Source organism: Gadus macrocephalus, chromosome 23, assembly GCF_031168955.1.
Source record: "Gadus macrocephalus chromosome 23, ASM3116895v1".
Taxonomy (NCBI): Eukaryota; Metazoa; Chordata; class Actinopteri; order Gadiformes; family Gadidae; genus Gadus; species Gadus macrocephalus.
The window spans coordinates 3,670,058-3,694,218 of record NC_082404.1 but is presented as its reverse complement, the minus strand read 5'-3'; the positions used below and the strand labels follow the sequence as shown (position 1 = coordinate 3,694,218).

At 45.3% G+C, this 24,161-nt stretch overlaps 2 protein-coding genes across 5 annotated transcripts in view; both read right to left on the bottom strand.

Annotated features, from left to right (window-relative positions):
• ntng1a (netrin g1a) overlaps window positions 1–15,697 on the bottom strand; it is a 113,598-nt gene extending 97,901 nt beyond the window's left edge. The window contains exons 1-3 of one of the 4 annotated variants that reach the window (XM_060044963.1): window positions 15,294–15,697; window positions 5,433–5,483; window positions 4,568–5,266 (exon numbers count right to left, since the gene is read on the bottom strand). In XM_060044963.1, coding sequence (XP_059900946.1) covers window positions 4,568–4,819 — 252 coding nt within the window. In that variant the 5' untranslated portion in view covers window positions 4,820–5,266; window positions 5,433–5,483; window positions 15,294–15,697. Of the gene's footprint in view, window positions 1–4,567; window positions 5,484–13,127; window positions 14,014–15,293 lie in introns of those variants that run through there. The other 3 variants (XM_060044962.1, XM_060044961.1, XM_060044964.1) reach the window with 3 other exon arrangements.
• A 6,041-nt stretch (window positions 15,698–21,738) lies between these two features.
• prmt6 (protein arginine methyltransferase 6) lies at window positions 21,739–23,189 on the bottom strand. Its single transcript, XM_060045083.1, has one exon. The coding sequence runs from the start codon at window positions 23,121–23,123 to the stop codon at window positions 22,071–22,073; it is 1,053 nt and encodes a 350-aa protein (XP_059901066.1). The 5' UTR covers window positions 23,124–23,189; the 3' UTR covers window positions 21,739–22,070.
• Between the last annotated feature and the right edge of the window lie 972 nt (window positions 23,190–24,161).

The window sequence follows — 24,161 nt, the reverse complement described above, 5'->3', positions numbered from 1 at the left end:
GGAAAACCATGTTACAACTGTAATAAATTATACATGCAAAAAGCAAAGCAGACGGTAGCAATAGGGATCCGATGGAATACTCCATGACCTTTATGGGAAAATCGTGAGGTCAAGAAAAGATGTGAAGGAAAAAGGGGCGAGCATAGTGCATGACAATCCGACAGCACTTACTCAGGGCTATGTGTCTTTAAAGTACTTTTCCCTGTGATTTCTTACTGTGTTGTTTCACACAGGCTATATTAACTTGGACAACTCAGTGAAAAAGATTACTTCGTTACCAAGGTTGGAATTGAAATAAAAAATAAATATTATTTATTTGTGATATATTTCTATCAAATAAATATTTATATTTCTATCAAAATTGTTGTCACATTGAGGATGGTTGCTCGTGCTTAGCCTCCTGCCATTCATATTGATCAACATCAATCCCTCTTAGTATAATTGTATGAAGATAATGTCATGTTAAACATTGTTTTCATGAACGGACGAATGGCTCGTCGCTTTAAATGTTGTTGCTGCAAGGAATTGTGGGTAGGCATTATCTCCTTTCCTTACGTAGAGGATGGTCCAGTGTACCCTATGCTAAAGGTGATAAAAAAAAAGGTAGCATGGAAGCACCCTCCTTAATATTTAGAGGATTCAAACAGCTCTCATCATGGCTGCAACTGAAAGTATTTCCGTGTTATTTCACTCTATCAGGAACCTTCCTAGGCAAAATAGAGTGAGTATGTTTGCAGGCATACAGTTTTACAGAACCTGCCTACTGTATGACTCACTACCTTCTTCTCATACCAACCCCTCGTCCAATAGTATGCTCCTGCAATACCTGAGGCAGCAGTTTCAGGACTGCATTTCTAGGACTGCATTTCTAGGACCCTAGTTTTTTATAAAAACTTTGGGTTTTGCCTTTAGGAGTTTAAGACGCCATCAAAGGCGGGTACATTTTCCATAGGAAGGCGTTTCAGATTATGTTTAGATAAAGCTCTTCATATTGGTGAATTGCTCATTTCAACTGGTTCATTTTAGTAGTTAGGTTTGTGACGGACGGTTAGGTTTAGGTATTAGGTCAGAGATGGTTAGGTTTATGATAAGGTTAGAGATGGTTCGGTTAAGGTATTAAGTTAGAGATTGTTAAATTGAAGGTTTGGGTCGGGGTTGGCAAGTTGGGCACTCTGCATCATTACAAATAACGTTTGAAGACACCTAAGCTATAGTCAGGAAAATCTTGTAGATTAGCTGACTCGATCAATATTAGTTGAGTGAATGTTGTAAATTGATTATTATTATTATTATTATTATTATTATTAATAAAATTAACAATAGAGTAATTTACAATTTAATACGCATGCACTTCTCTATAGTGAGTACAAATCATCAATGATTTAGCAAAAAATGTTTAAGTGGACTTTTTAGATTACAGAAAAGTATTGTGATTGACATTCATTAAAGACCCTTTTGCTTGATGAGTCATGTGGACGGCAGGTTGTTTCACAGTCTGTCAGGCTGTTGAAGACTTCTCGCATTCTGACTGGAAGGAAAGGCGTGAAATTTCATTTCATGCCAATCCAGGCAGCCAGAGTTCAGCCAACACAGACTCTTGCTGCCGAAAAGGCCTTTGGCCAAGACACAGAGTAAAAGATATTTTCCTGGAATGAAGACATGAAGGGTATGGAGGTTCTTGGGTGTATGTGTGGGTCATTTGACCCTAGGGACAAGGCTACTATTATACTGTGTCTTCATAAAACCAACAAAGCCTAAATGTTTTCTCTCTGTCAATTCTGCTCTCTTGCATGTCTCTCTCTCTCTCATTCTCTTTATCACGAGGGAGGACAAAAATACACACACAAAGACAAACAAACACACACACACAACAATCACAAGCGAGTTAACACTAACAGTTGCTTATTTTTCAGACTTTGTAAAATAATCATGAGTTATGCGGCGCGCTACTGGGAGATGCAGCATATTGGCAACCTCTGGATATCTTTGCTTAATTGCTCCGCCGTGTATTTTTGGGGGTAAACATTTACAAAATACTACAAATTGGGCCTAGTGGATAATGAAAAGTCACTGTGCTTCTACGTGAGCAGAAGTGAGCAGCTCCTCACCTCTTCCTTACATTGACCTTCACACTCACAACTAAATGAAATGGTATGTCACCCCATCCCCACCCCGTCCTGTCCCAGCTAACCCAAAGCAAAGCCCCACCCTACACCCCTCCCCTGGACAACCTGGAGGTGGGACAGTGGCAGGAGTCAGCATATTTTTTCCAAAGAGCCCGGGAGATGTCAGGCTGAATAATGTGTCCTATGAATAAAACACATTAGCTACAAAACATATTGAATAATTTACCCTTTCAGTGCCCACGAAGAACATCAACACACATGCACCGGCAGTACACACGTGTGACACAGGCAATATGAGGACTTCAGTCACCATATGTTTGACTCCCAGCTTCTCTGTGTGTGTCTGTCTGTCGGTTGGTTCCTCATCTTCTCAGTTTCTCTAGATTGTTTTGAATCTATGGTCCCCTCGTTTGACCTCTATCACCCCCTTTTTCAACTCCTTTTGCTCCACACTTTGGTCTTTCTTCTTCTTCTCTTCTCTTTGCTGGCTGGCAACTAGGTTTACACTCTCTCACTTACTACCCCCCCCCCCCCCCTCTCTCTCTCTCTCTCTCTCTCTCTCTCTCTCTCTCTCTCTCTCTCTCTCTCTCTCTCTCTCTCTCTCTCTCTCTCTCTACCCCTCTCCCCCTCTTTCTTTCTCTCTCTCTCTCCATGGCCTCTCAGCCGACATTTCTGCTGATGGCGACTGTCTATTTATACCGTTCTTTTTTTCCCTGGAACATCTCAGTATTTATCTAAAGGGCCCTTGAACTTGAGGAGCTTGTTTGTTCAGAGGGAATGGTTGATGGCTTCCAACGCAGCGCGGTGGGCCCAAAATGGATTCATCATTTAGGCCCTATGTGGCGACACCCAGCTGAGAGCATTAGAAGTGAAAAACACCAAATTAGTTGGAGGTCCGCGGGCGATCGGCACATTTACATTTGACCCAGTACTGCTTTCCTCCACATCCTCCACAGTAGAAGGCCACATCTTGTTTATTTCCTGTAAGAGAAACCGAACCCTGGCTGCTTTTGTTTTCTCGTGTCTCTTGTCCCAACTTTGAAAAACACGAGTTTTGTTGCAGTTATGCTGAACCATAATTAATTATACTGCAATACCTTTCGACATGTATGACCCTCCTTAACACATTACAAATCTGTTGCAAACAGGATATGTTCGGTGAGAGGGGTGTGTTCGGGAGAGATAGGGGCGGGATCTTGGGGTTGGTGTGGTGGATGAGGGGTCTCTGGCACACTAGCTGCCTATGACAGTCAATAAAGGCAGAGTCAAGCTCATTTTGGTGGCTTTAATTGCCCATGTTCCTAATGAAATGTATCCCAACACAACCCATAATTGTGTTAGGAAAGCATTTACCGGCCCGTCACACAGTTCAACCTCTAGGGACATTACCGTTTTTGGACTACTGAATCATTGATGGAATTATTGTCAGCTTAGTGCCCGTGGAAGGAAGTTCTTCAACGACTTGTCTCTTTGTATGCAATATGAGCTGTTTGGTTCATTACCCACAGCTGGGAAGAGGAGCTTTCTACTGATTTTCTACTAGCTCAGTGTGTGCGTGCGTCCGTGGGTGAGAGGGAGAGAGAGAGAGAGAGAGAGAGAGAGAGAGAGAGAGAGAGAGAGAGAGAGAGAGAGAGAGAGAGAGAGAGAGAGAGAGAGAGAGAGAGTTTGGGGTATAAGGAAAATGTTCTATTTTTTGCATGCTGGGTGTCAAAGAATTACATGCAGAGCAACATAGACACCCCAACAGCAGCCAGACCCCAGTCTCAATAGCAGAGTACAATGAGTCCTAGCACTCTTTGGCAACAGACAAGTACAACAGACCACTAGCAGCACCTTTATAGGATATCTGTCGCTGACTGCACAGATTTCCTCCTTTTAGAAACATTCAGAGATTACTCTATTTGGAGTTTCATTTTTTATTTTACCTCCAAACAAACAAACACTTATGACTGGTTTTCAGTGCTGACTCAATGTTGCTAAGGCATGTGTTTGGGTATGAGACAGCAGAATCTACTGTTCATCACTCCCGGAACAGCTTAGGTTCCTATAACTTAAATCTATCAATATCGACTGATTTCTCTTGCAACATTTAAAAAAAATCTATTTTAGTAGTGCCAATCTTAGTCCACTAAAATGATTGAGCTATGGAAATAAGATACCACGTGAGATAATCATTCACTTAAGCTCACATCAACTACCAACCAACTAACTAACTATCACATCATTATATACTAAAGAGTATCCACACACACTCAAATCCAATGCAGCATAGTGTGTTTCTGATTGGTTTGAATTGCTGTCAGTCACCATGTCACCTCACCGGGATCTCCTTTGAGCCAAGTGACCAATGGAGACCAAACGACTGTTGTGTGCTTGTACTGTATTGTACTGTTACAGCAGCTGTTATGTTGTGTGTGTGCGTGTGGATAGCCGTCACTCACCAGGGCGCAGTAGGTCTCCGGCGGGTCCCCGCAGGTGATGTTTGGGGGGTCCAGGGTCACCTTGAGGTGCTTGGTCATGTCGGCCGCCTCCGGCTGGCAGGCCATGTAGTCCCAGGTGAGGCCCTCGTCCGTGTACACCTGTGACTTGCACACGTCATAGTGTCCCCATGCCGGGTAGTGCTGCACGGCCGCGTGGCTCACGTAGCAGCTGCCCAGGGCCTGCAGTAGGCCCAGCGCCAGGTGGAGACGCATGGCGGAGCGTCTGCTGGAGTATGGGTGTGGGAGGTGTCCGGGTCTCCCTTAACGCTGGGATCTCCTCGAGGGGTCTTCCCGGGAACAACAAAAAACGTTCCGGAGGTTGTTTTGGTTTTGTGTCGAGCTTGTTGTGTCCACCTCTCCCTGGCCAGGCTGGTCCGCCGCTCAACACCGTGTCCACCCCGCCCCGACGGAGAGCAGACCCAGTGCCTCGGATGATCCCACCTCTAACTGGAGCTGTGGAGGAGAGCGGGGGGAGGGGGGGCGCGGCCGCATGCCACTTGTTTTCTGCTCTGGATGAAAAGCAGAGGCGGTCAGACTGGGCGACCCTCGCGGTCCTCCTGATCTAGTCTATCCGTCTTCAAAGAGATACGATAGGGTTCCTTTTTTTCGTCTGTCGACGCAAGTCACTTGGGACAAAAATGGCGGCCCGGGGTCAGCGGCCTTCGCCACGGAGGAGATAAGAGGAGGGGACGGCGCGTTGGAGGAGGAGGAGGAGGAGGAGGAGGAGGAGGAGGAGGAAGAGGTTAGTCCTGAAGAGGGCGACTTCAGTTATAGCACCCCCCCTCTTACACGGCTGATAGTGACGATGAGTGACAGGGCTCCTCACCTCGGCCCGCTGTCAATCATGACTCACCGTCCGGGCCTAGACGTCTCGGTGCTAGGAGACAGAGAGAGAGAGAGACAAAGAGAGAGAGAGAGGGAGGGAGACAACGCGATAAGACTTGTGAGGCTACAGACCGCTTTTGCGTGTTTGTGTGTGTAAGTGGTTGTTTAACATTACCAGGGACTTTTTCTTATAAATGGCTGTATTTGACCCAGGAAGGTCGTGTGAGTTTGCATTTATATGCATGTGTGTGAGTGTGTGTGTGTGTGTGTGTGTGTGTGTGTGTGTGTGTGTGTGTGTGTGTGTGTGTGTGTGTGTGTGTGTGTGTGTCTGTGTGTCTGTGTGTGTGTGTGTGTGTGTGTGTGTGTGTGTGTGTGTGTGTGTGGGTCATTCATGCTGAGATGCGGGGGGAGGGACAGCTGGGTGCCGGTGTCAATCAAAGCACATGGTTTGAGTAACAGGGGGGCAACATTGTAAACTGGATCCTACTGCCGTCACACCAACCTGCCCCCTACTCCAAGCCACTAGCACACATACACACACATTCACAAATAAACCACACAGACACATATTGGCTTGTTATGCTGTTCTCTGAATGTATTAGAAAAACACCAGGACGGGAGGCAGTAGCTCAGGAGGTAGAGCGGGTTGGTAAATGGAAGGTTCCTAGTTCGACACCCAGTTCCAGAGTGTCGAGGTGTGACTGAGCAAGACACCTCACCCTAACTACTTCTGATGAGCTGGCTGACGCCCTGCGTGGTTGACTCCGCCCTCGGTTTGTGAATGTGTGAATGAATGGTTGCAAGTCCCTTTGGATAAAACCGTCTGCAAAATCCCCTACATTTAAATGGTGGCTATTTTACGATGTATGATCACCAGGAAACTCTATGTCTCATACCTTATGTAACTGCACACAGAGGTCTCACAAATATACACACATTGAATCATGAAAATGTTTTCTATTTGTAAGACGATTGAGGTCACCTTTTATCAGATTTCAACCCAAGACTCTCGTCTAATGCAGCAGATTGCAATGATTACTTCGATTTTCAATTGTTCTGTTATTTTAAGGCATTCGTCTCATCGCGCTCACTCGCCTCTCTGAAGTTACTTGCGCTGCGTGTTTGATTCAACATTTTCTTATGTGTTTCTGATGTTTAACTACAGTCTTATCTAACTATTGTTTGTCGTCTTTGGCTTACAAGAAACATAGAAGTTGTTTTTATTTCATTCACTTTGTTTATTTTTAGTGCTTTCCTTGTCTGGTTTCCTTTCCCCATGTATACATTGTTTTCCACCATGTATTCATTGTTTTAACCAGTTTATTTGTAAACTAACTGGAGTTTGATGTAATTCTGCAACAGATTCCGGCTGAATTCCCTCCTCTGAGAAATCCTGAATAATACATCCAGAAGCACAGGAGGACGGCAGCATTCAGGACATCGTTTGGCTGCATAATATGTAGCACAAAGCTACATCATATGTAGCACAAAGCTACATCATATGTAGCACAAAGCTACATTATAGCAGCTCAAGGCACCACCTGGCTCACTGGCCCAAATGTGTTGACTATGCCTCACCTTACCCCTCACACCTAAATTAGTCTCTTCCTTTCTTACCATTCATTACCCCTCACACCTTAACCAGTCGCTCCCTCTCTTACCTTAAACTACCCCTCAGAACATCTCTTATCTTACATTACCCGTCACACCTAAATCAGTCCCTCCCTCTCTTACCTTACATTACCCCTTAACCTCTCTCTCTCTCTCTCTCTCTCTCTCTCTCTCTCTCTCTCTCTCTCTCTCTCTCTCTCTCTCTCTCACCCTCTCACCCTCTCTCCCTCTCTCCCTCTCACCCTCTCTCCCTCTCTCCCGCTCTCACTTTCTCGCGCTCTCTCTCGACTCAGGTAATTAGGCCAAGGGTCCAGCTTCACTGAGTGGAAGGAGGGAAAAGTACAGAATGCTCCTTCGTTGAGGGATGTGTGTGTGTATGTGTGTGTGTGGGGGGGAGGGGGGGCGGGGGTCTGTTGACTGATAACATAGTTCGCTAATGGCAGTGAGAGAGAGAGAGAGAGAGAGAGAGAGAGAGAGAGAGAGAGAGAGAGAGAGAAGAGATAAAGGAAGAGGAGGGACCGTGCAGTAGACATTTTAGTGCTGGCTAATCAGTCAGGCGAGTCGATGTCAGTGTGCTGACCCATGCGCAACCCTCCGGTCTGCATCAATCAATTAGGCCCGGCCCAGGCCCAGAACAGGCCCAGCATAGGCCCAGCCCAGCCCCGGGCGGAGTGCACAAGGTCTTATTGTGGAGCAGCCAGGAAGCGGCTTTCTACCAACACATCTGCTGCTGCTTGTTTACTGCACACACACACACACACACACACACACACACACACACACACACACACACACACACACACACACACACACACACACACACACACACACACACACACGCACACACACACTCACACACACACATATTTGTTTTATTATGTTGATTTGCAGTCGAGGGTGACCACTTTGTCTAGGCGAGGCTGGCCAGAGGTGAAATCTATTGTTGCATTGCATGCATTAAAGCGTCATCAGAGCCACACACCATAGGAAAGGTATGAGGCCGTCTGACGAGCCGCAAAGAATACCGAAATAAAGAGTCGACTTTACTTCCCGTTTTTCCAACATATTTTTCTGTGTGAATGCGGAAATCATGGGTACAATACTATGCCATGAATAGGTGAACAGAGGGGGAAGTTCGGGCTGTCAGCCATTTGGGATCATAATATAATACTAGGAAGGAGCAGCTCAAAGAATTGCTGCATTTTCCAGTGAGTGGATTACAGAAAACAAAATTTAAGTGTTAGGCTTGAAAAATAGAAGTGTTGATTTAATCACATGTTGGTCCACACGGGTCAGGGATGAAAGAGTTGTAGCAAGGCGCACCATATACCATCCCTTTTTATCACTGCATTGCACTCACCAAAGACAAAAAAAGACTCAACTCTGAATGACTAAGAATAAGCAGAGAATTCAATGAAATACAATTAGGTGACAAAAGGGGATCTCATCAAGTATGCTATCATCCTGTATTGCTCTGGAACAGGGGAATCTTTATGGTTTTTCTGAACATAAGGGTGGGGGGGAGTTAGAAATTATTAGATCTCTCTGAAAAATATCAATAAATATAATGTGAGCAAATGACTGTTTTCAGTTTATAGTTCAGAGAAATGGATCGGGGCAAGCTGATATCGGCAAAAACAGATGGCAGTGGATACCCATTAGAACAGGTAAAGTCAGTATAGTGTAATTCACTTAGCATGCCATTAAAGATCTCTCAAATGTTAAAAACCATTTTCACCAATACAGTTCAAAACCCGGGATTAGCTCTTCCAAGAGAGACATAGTGATATATATATGCATATCTATATTTATATAAGTACATCAATAATCCACACGGGGTGAAAGGGGGGAGCGTGGAGGGCAAGGAGGAAGGAGGGAGATAAGGAAGGAGGGGTTGAAGGAAGTAGGGAAGGAAGGACGAGGGACGTCTTTTCACGGCAGAAATGAACGAACAAGATGTAAGCGTCTGACGAAGCGGCCAATTATCCAGAGGACCTCTTGGCAGGGGGCTACCCCCGCGCCCATTACCAAACATAATATTACCATGTTAAGGAGGTGGCGCCGTGTCAGCGCGCCGTGTGTGTGTGAGTGTGTTTGAGACGGAGCTCTGGTGGCTGGTAATGAGGGCGTTGGTGGAAGCGAGGCTACGACAAGGAGCATTAGGGATCCCCCCCGCCCCCCACCAGCCCTGGCCACTGGCCCATCCTCTCATTACTTTCCACTTAGAATACGCCCGCCGCGGCCCGTTTAGAGGGAGGGAGAGGGAGGGAGAGGGAGGGGGAGGGAGGGAGAGGCACATGGTGCATTTCAAGTGGGACCTGGGCGAGTGAGGGGCGGGGCAGGACAGGTCACTCATGTTTTCGATCATTGTGATTCTGCTGGAGGACATCAGAGAGCACACGTGTGTGTGTGTGTGTGTGTGTGTGTGTGTGTGTGTGTGTGTGCGTGTGCGTGTGCGTGTGCGTGTGTGTGTGTGTGTGTGTGTGTGTGTGTGTGTGTGTGTGTGTGTGTGTGTGCGTGCGTGTGTGTGTGTGTGTGTATGTGAATGTGTGTGTGAAGTTGGAGGTGAGAAGAAACATGGCTGCTTTCAGTCCTCCTAAGATAAGAGGAAAAAGTAAATACAGTACTGTGTGCTGTGATATCTAAGAGCGATTGTTTAGTGATTGTGGTTGGTTAGAAAGGCCAACTGTCTATCACTCGTGCTGGTAATGCAAACCTTCTTCTCAGAGAGCAGAAACGGACGGGGACTTTTTTAGGTGGTTGAGTTTCAGAATGCACTCTCTTCTACTCTGTTCTGCTCTCTTTCCCTTTATGAATCAAGAATCTTAATATAACCCCTTTAGGTCTAGATGCCCAGCATCTTTAATGCAACACACAGAACTACATGAATAGTGTGTGAGGCTGAAGAACGCTTGAGAAAGGCTCCCCATGCAGTGTTAGCCGGGGATCTGACCACTAGTGAAGGGTCTTATCTATGAGTTCACATTGAGAAGTGGAGAACTACATATTTTATATATTGGCAAGATGAGAGGAGGAAAGAAGCGCTCTAAGGTTTTCAGTCAGTGTAAATACAACTTTGAATAATGATCTCTAGTTCTCCTCTAATTCCTTGCATTTAAGTTCATGTTTAAAAACCAAAATGTTGATAGGGAAGAAGAACGTTTTCGGTTCTTGGCTCAGTATGTGCCCTCCCAACACTCCCAGTACACCATGTGAAAACCCGCAGATCTCCTGTACTGCTTGTCATGTCTTCCCCGTTTAAACATGACCTATCCTGGCCGGAGTTGAAGGGCGGACATAGAGAAAAACGAAGGAATAGGTCAGTACGAAAAGCAGACAGACAGAGGGACAGATACATGCAGACAGACAGAGACAGAGAGATTCAAGCAGACAGAGAGACAGACATATACAAGCAGACAGACAGAGATAAAGACGAACAGAACCAAGCAGAAATACAGAGATACAAACAGACAGATACAAGTGACCGACAGAGACCGACAGACAGATACAAGCAGCCAGACAGAGATACACGCAGGTAGATACAAGTGACCGACAGAGACCGACAGACAGATACAAGCAGCCAGACAGAGATACACGCAGGTAGATACAAGTGACCGACAGAGAGGCCGACAGACAGATACTAGCAGACAGACAGAGAGACAAGCAGGCAGATACAAGTGACCGACAGAGAGATACAAGCAGACAGACAGAGATACAATCAGGCAGATACAAGCAGACAGACAGAGGGGGGCACTCGGACGGCTCCCTGGCAGGGCAACAGAGCTCCCCGGCTGCTCCGAGCGACCACACCTCGCCAGAATATTCATAATCTCCCCTGTTAGCCACCTGCCAACGGGGCAGCTGTCCTCATGCATAAAGATGCGGGTGGAAGACGACTCAAGAGACTCTGCTGCAAGACATGACAGCGAGACTAACCGGGGGGGGGGGGGGGGGGTGAGGTCATACAGCATCCTCCAGGGGCATCAAAAGGCCATCCAGTGATCCCATCACCTCCCGGCTCGTTCTAAGATACTTTGTCCTAAATGTCTCTGGCTCTTAGCAGACTGAAAGTCTTGAAGAAGACACGGCGACGGCTGGAGAAAAGAGCGGGGAGGCGACAGCTGTTGCCGTTTCTACCAGGGAGGGCGACGAGAGAGAGGAGGACAAGGAGGAGACAGAGGAGGAGAAGGAAGAGTAAGAGCTGGAGAAGGAGGATAGGTTTGGATCGCGGGGGGACTTAGTTAGTCGTTATCAAGTCAGTTCGAGGCTGGAACTGTTTATTGCTCTAGTGTTGTTAGAGAAACCCTCAAGTAAGATCATATTAGATCATATAGGATGGTACTTCACATGATTGGAGTGAGAAATTGGGGCACTACACAGGGGCAGCCATATCTCGGAGGAATCTTGTACTTTTTCTGCACTGGCCTGTGTTTGATGCCGTCCCTGAACTTTGATTTGACAGTTTGGTCAAACCGCGATGCACTATGGTGGTCCCTGAGAGCCAAACAGGTAGTCAGCAGCTCTGAGGCAGAGCCAGGTCCCTGCTCACCACCGGCCCCCAAGTAAAGAATCGCATGCCATTACTGCCAATATTCCCCACTATACACCCCCCCCACACGCCACTCCTCAAACCCCCACTTCCACACTCTCACTCGCTCTCCTATACCTCCAAGAACACTTGTCAAACCCACTTGATATAAAAAATGTTTCTTGTGTGTGTGTATATGCATGTGTGTGTTTGTGTCTGGGAGAGTGCCATGGCCACTTTTTGACAGGGCAACCCTGGCGATTCAGGGCATGTCAGTGACTCCTGTGCAGAACACAGAAAGGCCCCTAGCTAAAAGACCGCCAGACACTCCCCGCTCTGTCTGTCTGTCCGGCGGTCTCTCTGACACTCTCATTCTCCACCATCGTTCCTACTATACCTTGCCACCAACCATGCGGCTGCTCTTGCAACGTAGCAACCCAACATGCATTATTGAAAGAGGCTTTTTCTATCTGCACTGACATGCCCAAATACTCAACATGTCCACTCAGTGGTCCACAGAACAGTCTTTCCAGGAACAGCTCTAGTCTAGATGGATATGCAATAAAGGCTCCTGGGTTATGAGTGTGTGTGTGTGTGCGAGTGTGTGCATGTGTATACGTATGTGTGCGTGTGTGTGCATGTGTGAGCGTGTTTGGCGAGTGACCAAACAGTTTGAAATGGTGGAATTGATTCAAATGACCTTATTGCTAATTAAATGTTTTAATATAATAAATATTATAAACAAATACAAATATTATCAAATAAATAATCCTAAATGGAAAAACGATTCATAAATATCTGTATCATGACTTTTTGAGGGAGAAAACACCTTATCTTAAGTGGATAGCATTTTGGCAATAACAATCCAGTTATTCACATTAGCATATAATGGTAACTACAAAAACGATGGTAATAATTGGCTTTATTTCATTATTTGTAGTCTTAGGTTCAAATATGGAAGCAAGCCAAAGTGCAATTACATCCCAAGGGACGTAATCAAAAAATGTCATATTGTTTTGTTTCGTAGGGATTAGTTTGTTGAGTTGAGTCAAAAGTATGCGTATGTTAGATGTGTGAAGTTATCCTACATGTGGACATAAAGAGATGTGCCAATATCCTGTATACAAGCATAATGGGTGTCCGTCATGACCCTCAACGTTTAACCTCTTTCCGTTAGTAATCCTAACGACGATGATTATGAGACACGGTCCACCAGGGGGCGCCCCTCAGGACGGGAGGCCGAAACATATTTTTCGAATTCCATCAGTCAATTCAGTCAGTCAGTCAATAACCAAAAAAAGGTTTCCAATCTTTCCAACTTATAGTTGGAGTTTTAAGTACGCTGGGAACGCTCAGCGAAAACATGATAGACCAACGTAGACGACGCACAAGCTTAATCTTTTCCTTACACATTATACAGCCATGTAACCCACGGGCCACTATTTAATATCTCAACCGCCATGCCGGGTCGTTTCAGGGCACATCTTGGATGGATTTTACCCCACAGACAAATGCACTCGGAAAAAAGTACTTTCTCAAACAAACGGAACAACTTACATTTCTTGGGCGCTCTTTGGTTCTTACAGTCCCTGTTCACAACCCCGTCCTCATCGCTCCTACACAAGTTCAGAGAGAGGATGGAGAGACGCGGAGCGGCTTCAAGGTGTGCGCGTGGAGGTGCACGTGATGAGAGCGTCTTCACGATGTGCGCGTGGAGGTGCACGTGATGAGCTCGTGGAGCGAATGCTTCTTAAAAGTTGATGACCGCGCGCGTTAAAGGACCGCTGACTGTCCGCGGCGAATTGAAGGGTTCCCCGATACGCACGTCAGAATATTTGCTGTGCGGAGCATGTCTTTGGCACCGGGAGAAAACAATTAAAGATATTTGTTGTCAGTTCAAAACAAATGACGGATGACTTTTCCAGGTCTTGGTCAGCAGGCTGTTTGGGTACACGGGATCCTTCTGCCGCGAGGTCCGGTGTCAAAGTGTCCATCAAAGTGTCGATCAATTTCCCCACATGCCATTTTTTGAAGACATCGAGTAAACGTACAATCTATTTCCACAAAGATTTGTAAAGGAAAAAAAAACACAAAGCAACGCCGACCCTAAAAATGAACTTTGCCCTGCGTATGTCCCGTTTCTTTAATGAAGATTCCTGCTTTGAATTCCTTGTATCCCGCGTGCCACAATTTGGTGTCTTTAACAGAGAGAGATACGCGCACCCAGATCGTCGACCTCTTTGCTTTTGCTGTGATCAGCTTCCTGTCACTAACAGAGACCGGGTGAATGACACCCATTAGTGTCCACCACACAATGCGGACAACAGCCTACCTGCTACTTTCCTGGTGTCGCGCGCTCCCCAGCCCGTCCACCACCGCCAGCACACAGGAGGAGCACGAGCCCGCCCAGACGGAGATGGCGGGGCAGATAGCGCGCGCGGAGGATCTATTTGATTTTAGACGCGCGCGCCCAGCCTATTCTTCCGCGGGGCGCTCCTATATGTTTTCTGAAGCTCCCATGTGTTCTGTCTTATTCTCCCAAGACCCAGAAGAAACTCCGCAGATGAGACTGTGGGCCTGTGGATGGACATGTGTGTGTTTCGGATGAAGAGTTTAGAAAAACACATGTCAGTTCCATCCAGGTACACTGAAAGTAGCCTACTGCACTTTGATTAGCAGTCCGCCTTGGATTAGACTGTTTAATTAATCTTTGCAAAAGTTGTTGGTTGTTTGAATTACAAATTAATCAGCAGGTCTTACTTATTGTTTAGCATGAATAAAATAGCTTGTGTGTCGCATTCCACAAGGTTGTTTCCTGCAATCGTAGAACATTACGCGCGCGCATGTGTGTGTGTGTGTGTGTGTGTGTGTGTGTGTGTGTGTGTGTGTGTGTGTGTGTGTGTGTGTGTGTGTGTGTGTGTGTGTGTGCTGTGCGTCCGTTTGCGCACGCGCGAGAGCATGTGCGTCAGGTTGAGAGAGAAAGAGAGACAGAATGATACAAACAGGGTTAAAAGTTCTACAATTCTGATTCCGACCGTGTGAAGGACGAACTAAAATGCATTTCTTCAGTGACCATTTCTTGCTTGAATTGTAGCCTACATGAGGCCTTGCACTGAGCCTGGGTGAGTGGTACACCGCCGTGGTGATATTAAGAAAAATAGTTTTTACTGCAGCGTTAAAGAGTTATTGAATGTAAAATGCACCTATAAGGATAACTGGAGTCACGTGTATGAATTAAGGATTATGCCACATGCCCCTAAAGGGTTTACGATATTTAGGACAGATTTGAGGTCTGACGTTTTAATTATGGACAAGCACACATTAAAAAAAAATAGTGACACAGAGACACTAGGCTTTTGAATCAGCAGGCGACAGTTATTGGTAATAATGTTGAGCGTCGGCGACGGGCGTGTTATTGTATGCTGTTATTTTGAGTTGTAACTGTAAAACCACAGCGCCAGCAGTGCGTGCAGAGCAGCTTGTGAGGCGGACACCCTTCATTGAGTCTGTCCTGTGTGGATGTTAAGCACATGTACTTGGAAAGTGGTTCATATACAAGTTAATGCGCCATATTTTTTACTTTATCCCGTCCAAATAAATGCTCCTCATAATTCCACCACATCTACTGGTTTCAAAACAGCATTACGCATCAAACAATTCACATTTCATATTATTATAGAAAATAAAGTTATGATAAGCACTGCATAAATTATGGTTTCTCACCTCATTGTGTAACGTGTTCATATTCCGTGATCTGACGCCGTTTGACAGGGAGTCCACCTGACACACCCCAATAAATCCGAGCTGAAACGGGCCGTGTGAGAGAGAGAGTCAGGAGACGGCTACAGTGGCTCGTGCTGCTCAGACTCTGCCCCGGTAGACCGGCGGGATGCTCGTGCTGCTCTCTGCCCTGATGGACCGGAGGACGGGAGCGGGAGGCGGGGAGGAGAGAGCCGCTCGGCACACTCCGGACAGATAGAAAAGACACTGAATTGATTTGACGCGTCCGGTTGAGGGCGAGTTCGAACCCATTTGCTATATCGTTAAGCAATGGTAATATAACACTTGTTGATTTTAGTTTTTTTTGGTGTAGGCCTATTGAACTCGAAAGAAAGTCTTGGATATTTATAGCTGGTAGGCTACCTGATACGAGCCCATTGGCTCAATCTGAGTAGGCTATAGGAAATCAGTTTTAATCGAATCGTATCGTTAAAAGCAGAGGCAGCAGCAGCAGCAGCGTGTTTCGCATTTGAAATTTAAACTTTTGTTAATTAGGCTATAGGCCTAATTCAAATCGACAGTTCATGCCATGTCTGCGGTGAAAAAGGTAATGTTCTTGATTAAACTGACGTCACACAGAGCGGATTTCCTCTCTCTCTCTCTCTCTCTCTCTCTCTCTCTCTCTCTCTCTCTCTCTCTCTCCCTTCCTCCCTTTCTCTCTCAAAGGGCAGGAAGCCTGTCATAAACCTCCCTTCCGAATTCACAAAAAAAATAGTAAGAAAGAATGGAAGCAAATTTAGATCCCACTTATTGACTAAATAGGCCTACAACGATAGCTATATTAATTTCGCCTTTTATTTTCAAAGAGCTGTCCACAGAGTATTAACCCTTTCTCTGTGTGTTGTTTAAGATCTAAAAATACGGAGCTCAGGCACATGGAGTCATTAGACAAACAGCAGGGCCGCCGTACACACGCATAGGCCTACCTTATTAATGGCATACGCATACATAACATGAAGTAGGCCTACGATCACTACTTAAATCGCCTGTACCTGGAGTTGTCATCGCTTCATATAACTACAGTAGGCCTATACAATTTATTTTCACAAAACGATATTTTATGTATATGCATAATTAGATATGACTAATAAGGATCACACACACACACATGCAAACACGATATATCAATTTTGTAAATGGTTCAGGGATCACATTGTCTTTGTCACGTGTTTGGGATCACATTTTGTTTTTCAAATGACCTCTTTCTCAGCCTGGCCATGATTATGAGAGAACTGACGACCACAGCGGTCTGACCGGGTGTCTGGACGCCAGACACAGCACAGCTATTGGATTTTTACTTCTGTTATTCTTCCCACTCAATCGAGGGTAATGTTGCGTCCGTTAGAAGGACAGAGTGTGTGTTTTTGTGGGGGGGGGGGGGGGGGTGTTAGTGGAGGAGGGTATGTGTATGCCTGCACGTGTGTGTAGAGGGAGGACATTTTGTGTATCGTTCAATTTCAGAGGTTTTAATTTTGGGAGTTATAGCAGCTGTCCCCAAATGGAGGTCCAATCCACTCGTCATCCTCCATGCTCTTATTCAGATTCTGTGGGTGATGGGCTCTGGGCCGCTCCCACAGAGCGGTAAACAAAGTGTTCCCCGGTCCGACACTCTGGCTCCCGGAGCAGATGGGCTGGCTGGAGGTCAGAGCGGGGGGCCAGTGCTTTAATACACCTGGTCCTTTTAGATTTAGTGCAACACAAGGTCCAGGGGTTTATCCCCCGCTAACCTTCAGACTGTACAATCTTCCCGTTGCAGACCCCGCGGTGTGCTCCGTGTTTATCCCCCCCTGCTCCGTGTCCTTAAACCCCCAACTCCACTCCTCTCAAAATTGAAATATCATATTAAATTCTAAAACAGTACCTGGGTGAAGAATTACATAGGAGTCTAATCCAGAAAAAAAGTGCATGATTGAAAAGGGATTAGTGTGTGTGTGTGTGTGTGTGTGTGTGTGTGTGTGTGTGTGTGTGTGTGTGTGTGTGTGTGTGTGTGTGTGTGTGTGTGTGTGTGTGTGTGTGTGTGTGTGTGTGAGTGAGTGTGTGAGCGTCTGTGTTTGTGTTTGTGTGTGAGATTGTTTGTTTACGGTGACGCAGTTTGCTGGATTTGTCCGTGGCTTTGAGCGGCCTGCCAAGGGGTGATTGGGTCCGTTCAGATCCATCTGGGCCAGTGAATGATTTGGGACTTATTTCTTCACAGTCCGGTGTCCGCCTACAAGGAGTCACGCCCCACAAGGCCTCAGGTTACATTCATTTCTAAAGAATCTTGTTGCATTCAATCGAGCAAAGGCTAGCAAAACGTTAGCCTCAATAGCCTCCTATTGACGTAAACGTCTTTTTTCTGAATGCACCGGTTGCATTGGCTGGAAGCAGGAGTTCAGCACATGGCTGCCGGTGTCCAGCGATAGCGATAGGACAAGGGGGACTGTAGTTTGACAACACCAACAATCACACTGACAAATTGTCTCTTTTGGCAGCCCTATGGGAGTTGCAGCCCCACTTGGGGGCTGCTCTACCAAATTAGCTTTTGTCAATACCGTTTTCCCATCTGTCCTCTCGGGATGCGCTGACAGAAATATTGGTTACAGTAACCGGCATTGGGAAATGAATCCTATTGGCTTATTCACAGGATCATTAGCATGCAAGGATGAATGGGAGTCCATGATTAGACACTTTGCAAGCAGAGTCCAGTCTGGCTCATTGGCCATCGAAGAAGGAAGCGCAGTAAACATGATGCACTCATGTATCACAGCTGTTATTCCTTCATATGGATATGTGTTAATGATGACATGGTTATTCAGGCGTTTGTAAAGTATGCTATTCTTCTGCATACTCACCAACTCATGTTCTCTTTTTCGCACACACCAGAAAATACGTTCTTGTGAGAGTATTACCCTCAACCTGAATAAAAGGGAAGGCTGGATTTAAAGGTTTTATTGCAGGGACCGTAAAACACCGGAGTAGTTCCCAGACTAATAATTCCATTGAAGAAAGTTTCAACACTTGTTTTTCTAATGGCTTCTAAATGATCTGAGGCAGGGATGGATTACAATTAGTTTAGTACCGAGAAGGCAAGAGTGGCCGTGCATGCGTTAACAGGGGTGTATGGTGAATGAGCACACACAGACCTGCAAATTCCAGTAAAGTAAAAGAGGTGACAGTGTCACGGCTACTCGAATTCTGAGATACCCTGGGCGGGATTTAGCGTGAATATTCATTACGGAGGTTGTAGCACATAATACAATGGAAAGATTTCAAATGACAGACTTCGATGCAAAATGTAGCCCTTTATCATACAGAAATTTGCTTTTGGTGTATTAGCCTAGGACAACCCACTTGCCAGATTATTTATCTAAATAACCCTATGTTGTTAGAATTTACTAACTTTATGCAAGGTCTACGTTCGTGCAATACTCGGCGTTGACTGGGTCCTAAAAATACAATATTATTGTAAATTATATCACATTAAAAAAGCGGTAGCTAACGTTAGTTGAGAGCTTGACTTGCCTCGAATTTAACATAAGATAGTTCTATCAAATTGGGGATGTACGGTATGGACTAAAATGTATATCATGGTATGATTTGAGGCATAGAGGGTAATAGTATTATATCATGGTATGTTAATTGTGTCTTCTAATTTAGATATAAATGTTTCTGAAGGGATAAAATACTGGTAAGGCAGCAAAACTGCATAAAAAAAAAAAAAAAAAAAATTCAAGCTACTCCCATCTCTGAAAAATACTGATGTTTAATAGTATGGATTTGTTCTCCACTTGCTTTCGGATATTGCCGTAATAGCATCTCAATTTGGCTGAAGTGTGTGCGGGCAGGTAACGCGTGCCTGTGGTCGAGTGTTTTGACCATCTCTTTAAAGCCCTTTCTATCGATAATTTGAAAGGTAACCATGTCCTTACACAGGTAAACAGTGACGGCGTTTGTTATCTCATCCCACCACTGGCATTTTGTCGTAAGGACTGGCTTTGGAAAATGCCTGCGGAAGCAATGTCTGAAATGCAGAGACAGCATCACACTACCAGAGTTTGTCTCGTACGGTTTGGAATGAGAGCTTGTGAAGGGACTATTGCGCAAGCACGCAGGTGTGCTTTCTGCGCGCCTGCGTGCTTGCGCAACAGCATACTGACTGAGAAGGCAGTATTGCTGTCAAATCTGTCCCTGGGAAAAGTAACGTTGCGCCGAATTGAAAAAGGAACTATGTTTCGTTACCAAATTTTCAGTGGTTGCGCGTAACTTTACTTTTTACATGAAAAAGTAGTTAGGTTACTTTTTTAATGCCTTACTTGGTTTGTTACGCGTTACACACAACACTGTCTGTCACACCGGTCTCACGGTAACGTCAAAATCCATACCGTAGCGCAAATTCACACTGGTGTACTTTCTATACCGTTTATACGTACACCCCTGCTTCAAATTGACGTTAAGAGTTTCCATCAGACTCGCGCGGTAGCCAGGGATCTCATCCAACGGCAAGCTCAGTTGGAGCTGTGTGCTTCAAGATTCTGAAGCAAGTGCTGAAATTCCGATTGGCCCAGAGAAATGTCAATTATAAGAATTATCCAATAATGTTTCGCAATTCAAGCCTGCATGGCATGCATATGAAGGATAGCTTCCCCCCCCCCCCCCCCCCCTAAAAAAAACTCTCCAGCCCTACGCGATTCACATGAATGACCCAGTTGACCAAGAAAAAGGCGATTGTCATCGAAGAGCGACAAGTTTGCAGGTATGGCACACAGCACCTCGCTCCATTCTCCTGGCTCCGGCCTCTACTCTGTCGCTTTACGTTTCACTGCTTCCGACAAGCAGTGCGTTTACATGACACTCAAGAAAATTGAATGATTGGGTTAGTCCAACTGTGATTGGATTATTAAGATGCATGTTTACACCTTAGTCAAACTAAAATTGAATCCAATTGGGTTTCTCATAGTCGGATTAAGACCCCTAGATTATTCAATTGTTAGTCGCATTAAGCGTTCACGTTGACGGTCAATCGAATTGGAATTGGATTTTGCGTTCTGCGCATGCTGGGAGATATTTTCCGGGGCCCATGAGCAGGAAGTAGAAGGAGACGGTAGCCATGTCAGAGCCTGTCTACGTCTACTTCCTATTAGACATTCTCTGGTCGTGTTGTCGCCGTCGGAAAACGAGAAACAGCGGTTGATTTTAAAAGGTGGCGCAGAAGATTGAGGAAGCCGGTGTCGTGCCAATGTAATTACCCCCTATAAGACATGCACACACTACTCTTCGATTTAAACCAAGGCTGAATTAAAAGTGCATGTAAGGTAGTAACTTCGGGCACATTTCTCAAAATAAATGTTTTTTTTCTTCCGACGTGTTTATGATCTTAATTCGTTCGCACCGAACTGACGGGGATATTGTCTAAGATTATGAATCTTAAAGACTGTGTCGGGTTCTCAGACTCTCTGGTAGCTTACTTCCACATTAAGTAAAGACTCGTAATGGAGGTTATCTCGGCCATGTTGGGGAAGGAATTGGGGGAAAGGAACTTTGGCTTTGACTCTCTGAAGTCCAGATTGAACCGCGACATGAGGGAGAAAGGGATTCTTGCCGTATGCGGACTCCCGCAGCTCCTCCGACGCTTCGGCCAATGAATCAATTTTCACATTGCAATGTATAATCAAACAATTGCCGTTGTCCAATTGAAGAGCATATTCTAACTATGGCTTTAATCATATTAAGCTGTGCATGTAAACGTACTGAGTGATGACTTATGGGGCAAACTGTATCAGTCTGTTTGATGGTCATATCATTGTCATTGTGTTCAACGCTCTACACAGATTTAATTTGTGAGCATTTATATTGAACTACTTCATGTAATTAACATAAACATGACAATAACCCTTATTCATGAAGCACCTTTCAAAACGTTAAAATTATATAACATGATACAAAGACAGCGATGTATAGTACTAACACAATAGAGCTGTGATACATGATGCAAGACCAGACTGGTTGGTTTTGCCTTGTCTGGTTGCCATACAGCAGTTAAACTTTTCCAGTGGCAAGCAGTTAGAAAACCTGGGATTGCAGCCCCTGAGAGGTTTAGGAGCCATACATGTTATCTTGATGATGAAAAGACCCGTGTGCAAAAATACAGTTAGCTATTTAACCAGCGTGTGGTCTATACCTCACAGACTGCCCTAACTTTACTTTTTTTTTTGGCAATGTGTATTTTTGCTGCATAGAGAGAGGAACACATTTAAAAATAAAAAATATTACCTTGGACCTTAAGCAATATTTTACATCATTTTAAGATATTTTCAATAAAAAGCTATTTACAAAAACACAACCCCATTTTAAGGCTTGTAATAATACATTGGAAGGGAATTGCAGTGCATAGTGGAAAAGAAAAAAATGATTAGGTTTAATACAATTTATTAGGCATTGAGTTGAGTGTGAATAATAAAACAATTCTCCTTCAACTTTCGTTTTACATAATATTCTCTTATGCTATTAGTTAATACCTCTCATTTCTCGTTTTTAGGCAGGTCAACTCAGTCATCTCAGCTTTGACAGCTATGAGTAGTACTAGTTGTTATCCATTTATCTTGGACTTCATGTCTTTGCAATCTGCCCGTCTTTGCACGCGTCATAGTTTCCTAAACAGCACTTAAAAATACAGGGACAGAATGGTTGTAAAACTGGCCCAATAATGACACATGTTGCGTGGATCACGTCAGCCACTCAACACTACTGCTGGGCCTCTGAGTAGCCGTCGGGGATGGAGAATGTTTTGGACTGCTTTTTATGCTCTCCGATTGCACACTCCACATGGATGCATATATGGCGAGCACTCTCCTCAGAGGGGTACATGTGGATCTCCCCCACAACCTTCGTGTCCTGCATCACGTCCCTGGGCGAGTCCAGGTACAGCACGGCCTGTTTCCAGTGCGTCTCGGGTTTGAATGGGGACGTGGAGAGTACCAGCGGCTTGTCGTCACCGGGGAAGCTGACCGTGAACCAGACGCACAGCGCGTTGACCGCCGCGGAGCCGAAACACTCGCAGGAGAACGTCCCCCGGACCGAGGCCACCTGTTCCGGGGTCACGGTGTGCAGGTCCAGCTCGGCCAGTCTGGAAGGGTGAGACAGCACGTCCTCCACCGTCACCAGGTTGATGGCGATGTCATTGTTCATGATGCATTTCTTGGCGAACTCGGACATCGGAGACATGTCGATGCCGTACTGGTCCTTCACGGTGCACCAGAAGTTCAACCGGTCCTCCACCACTAGATCATTGATCGGGGAGATGTACAGCTCAGCTTTGGATGGCAGCATGAGGCCTCCCGGTTTGAGCCATTTGTCCCGCGCGTAAAGCACCGAGTTAAGCATGGATTCGTGCAGGAGCGCGTACCCCATCCACTCGCTCACGATCACGTCCACGCCTTCCACGGGTAGATCGATGGTCTCCACGGTGCCTCTGATCACCTCGATCCTGTCATCCATCTGATTCTGTTTGACGATTTTCACCGCCTGCTCAGCGATCGAACATGCCTCCACGGCGTATACTTTCTTGGCCCCGGCCTGCACACAGAACATGCTCAGCACACCGGTGCCCGCGCCCACGTCCAGCACCACCCGGCCCCGGATCGAGTCGCTGCTCCGCAGGATGGCCGTCCGGTACGTGTTGGTCCGCACATGGTCCGCGATCATCTCCTCATGGATGGTCACGTCAGAGTAGCTGTCGAAGTACAGGTTCTCCTGAACATTTTTATCCAGTTTCCTCTTCTTGAGGAGATGAGACATGTTTGGTACTAAAGGAGTCACGTTGGGTGTTTTGCAGCACTGCTTCCGCGTTCTGAAGTCTGGTACTTGTAGTCCTGTGGTGGCGTTGTTCCCAATGGATGCCCAACGTTCCTTCGAAAGATAAACTACAATTCCCTTTAAGACTTAGTTAGCGGCGGTGACGATATATGACCTGCATGCCGTCTGGGATAAACAACTGTCAGAGTAGCCATATGCACTTTATTACAATACAAATATATATATTAAAAAAAACGCCTATGTTGCTTTGCCTAAAATAAATGTAAATAAATATAAACATAAAAAATTTTTGGAAGAATGATCAGACATGATCATTCTATACAAAATATGACAAATGATACGGCAACATTTACATCATTTTAAGCTGATTATGATTAGTGGAACACACAAGAACTCAATGAAGACTAGCTAGTAGTCCTATACCTGCATGGCAAAAAAACAGACTCAGCTTTGTAAATGTTACGTCTAGTCCCATAGATGGCTATAAATAGCACTAAGCTTTAAAAAAGTGTGTCTGACACACCAGCTGGTTGTGATTCAGCAATCTGTGTTGTGAGCTCAACAGCAAGAATCTCAAAAGGTTTACAAAAATAAATTATTAAATAAATGACCACAAGGTATTAGACTTTAAATTGTGATATGAATAGGATAATGAATGTGCCGTTTGGTAAAAGATACAACATATGGACACCTCACTCAGAGCATTACCAGAAATTGTGCACATCTGGATATTTGACCCAATGGCTGCTGTATTCATGCTCAGACAGTCACTTCTGTGATTAGAGATGCTGTATTTTGTTTGTTTATGTACAGGAAACATGGCCATGCTACATGCTGCTGATTTGCGATTCACTTTTCAGATTGACTTTCAAAATAGATAGGTTCAACGATGAACTGTGGAATTAAATGGGCACAGCAAGCAAAAACAAGAGCAAGGCTTTGAGTGTTGACGATTCCATGCAGCACCAAACCTACCTTTAGGTGATGAGTCATATCTTTTAAGGGGAGCTAACCAATCTT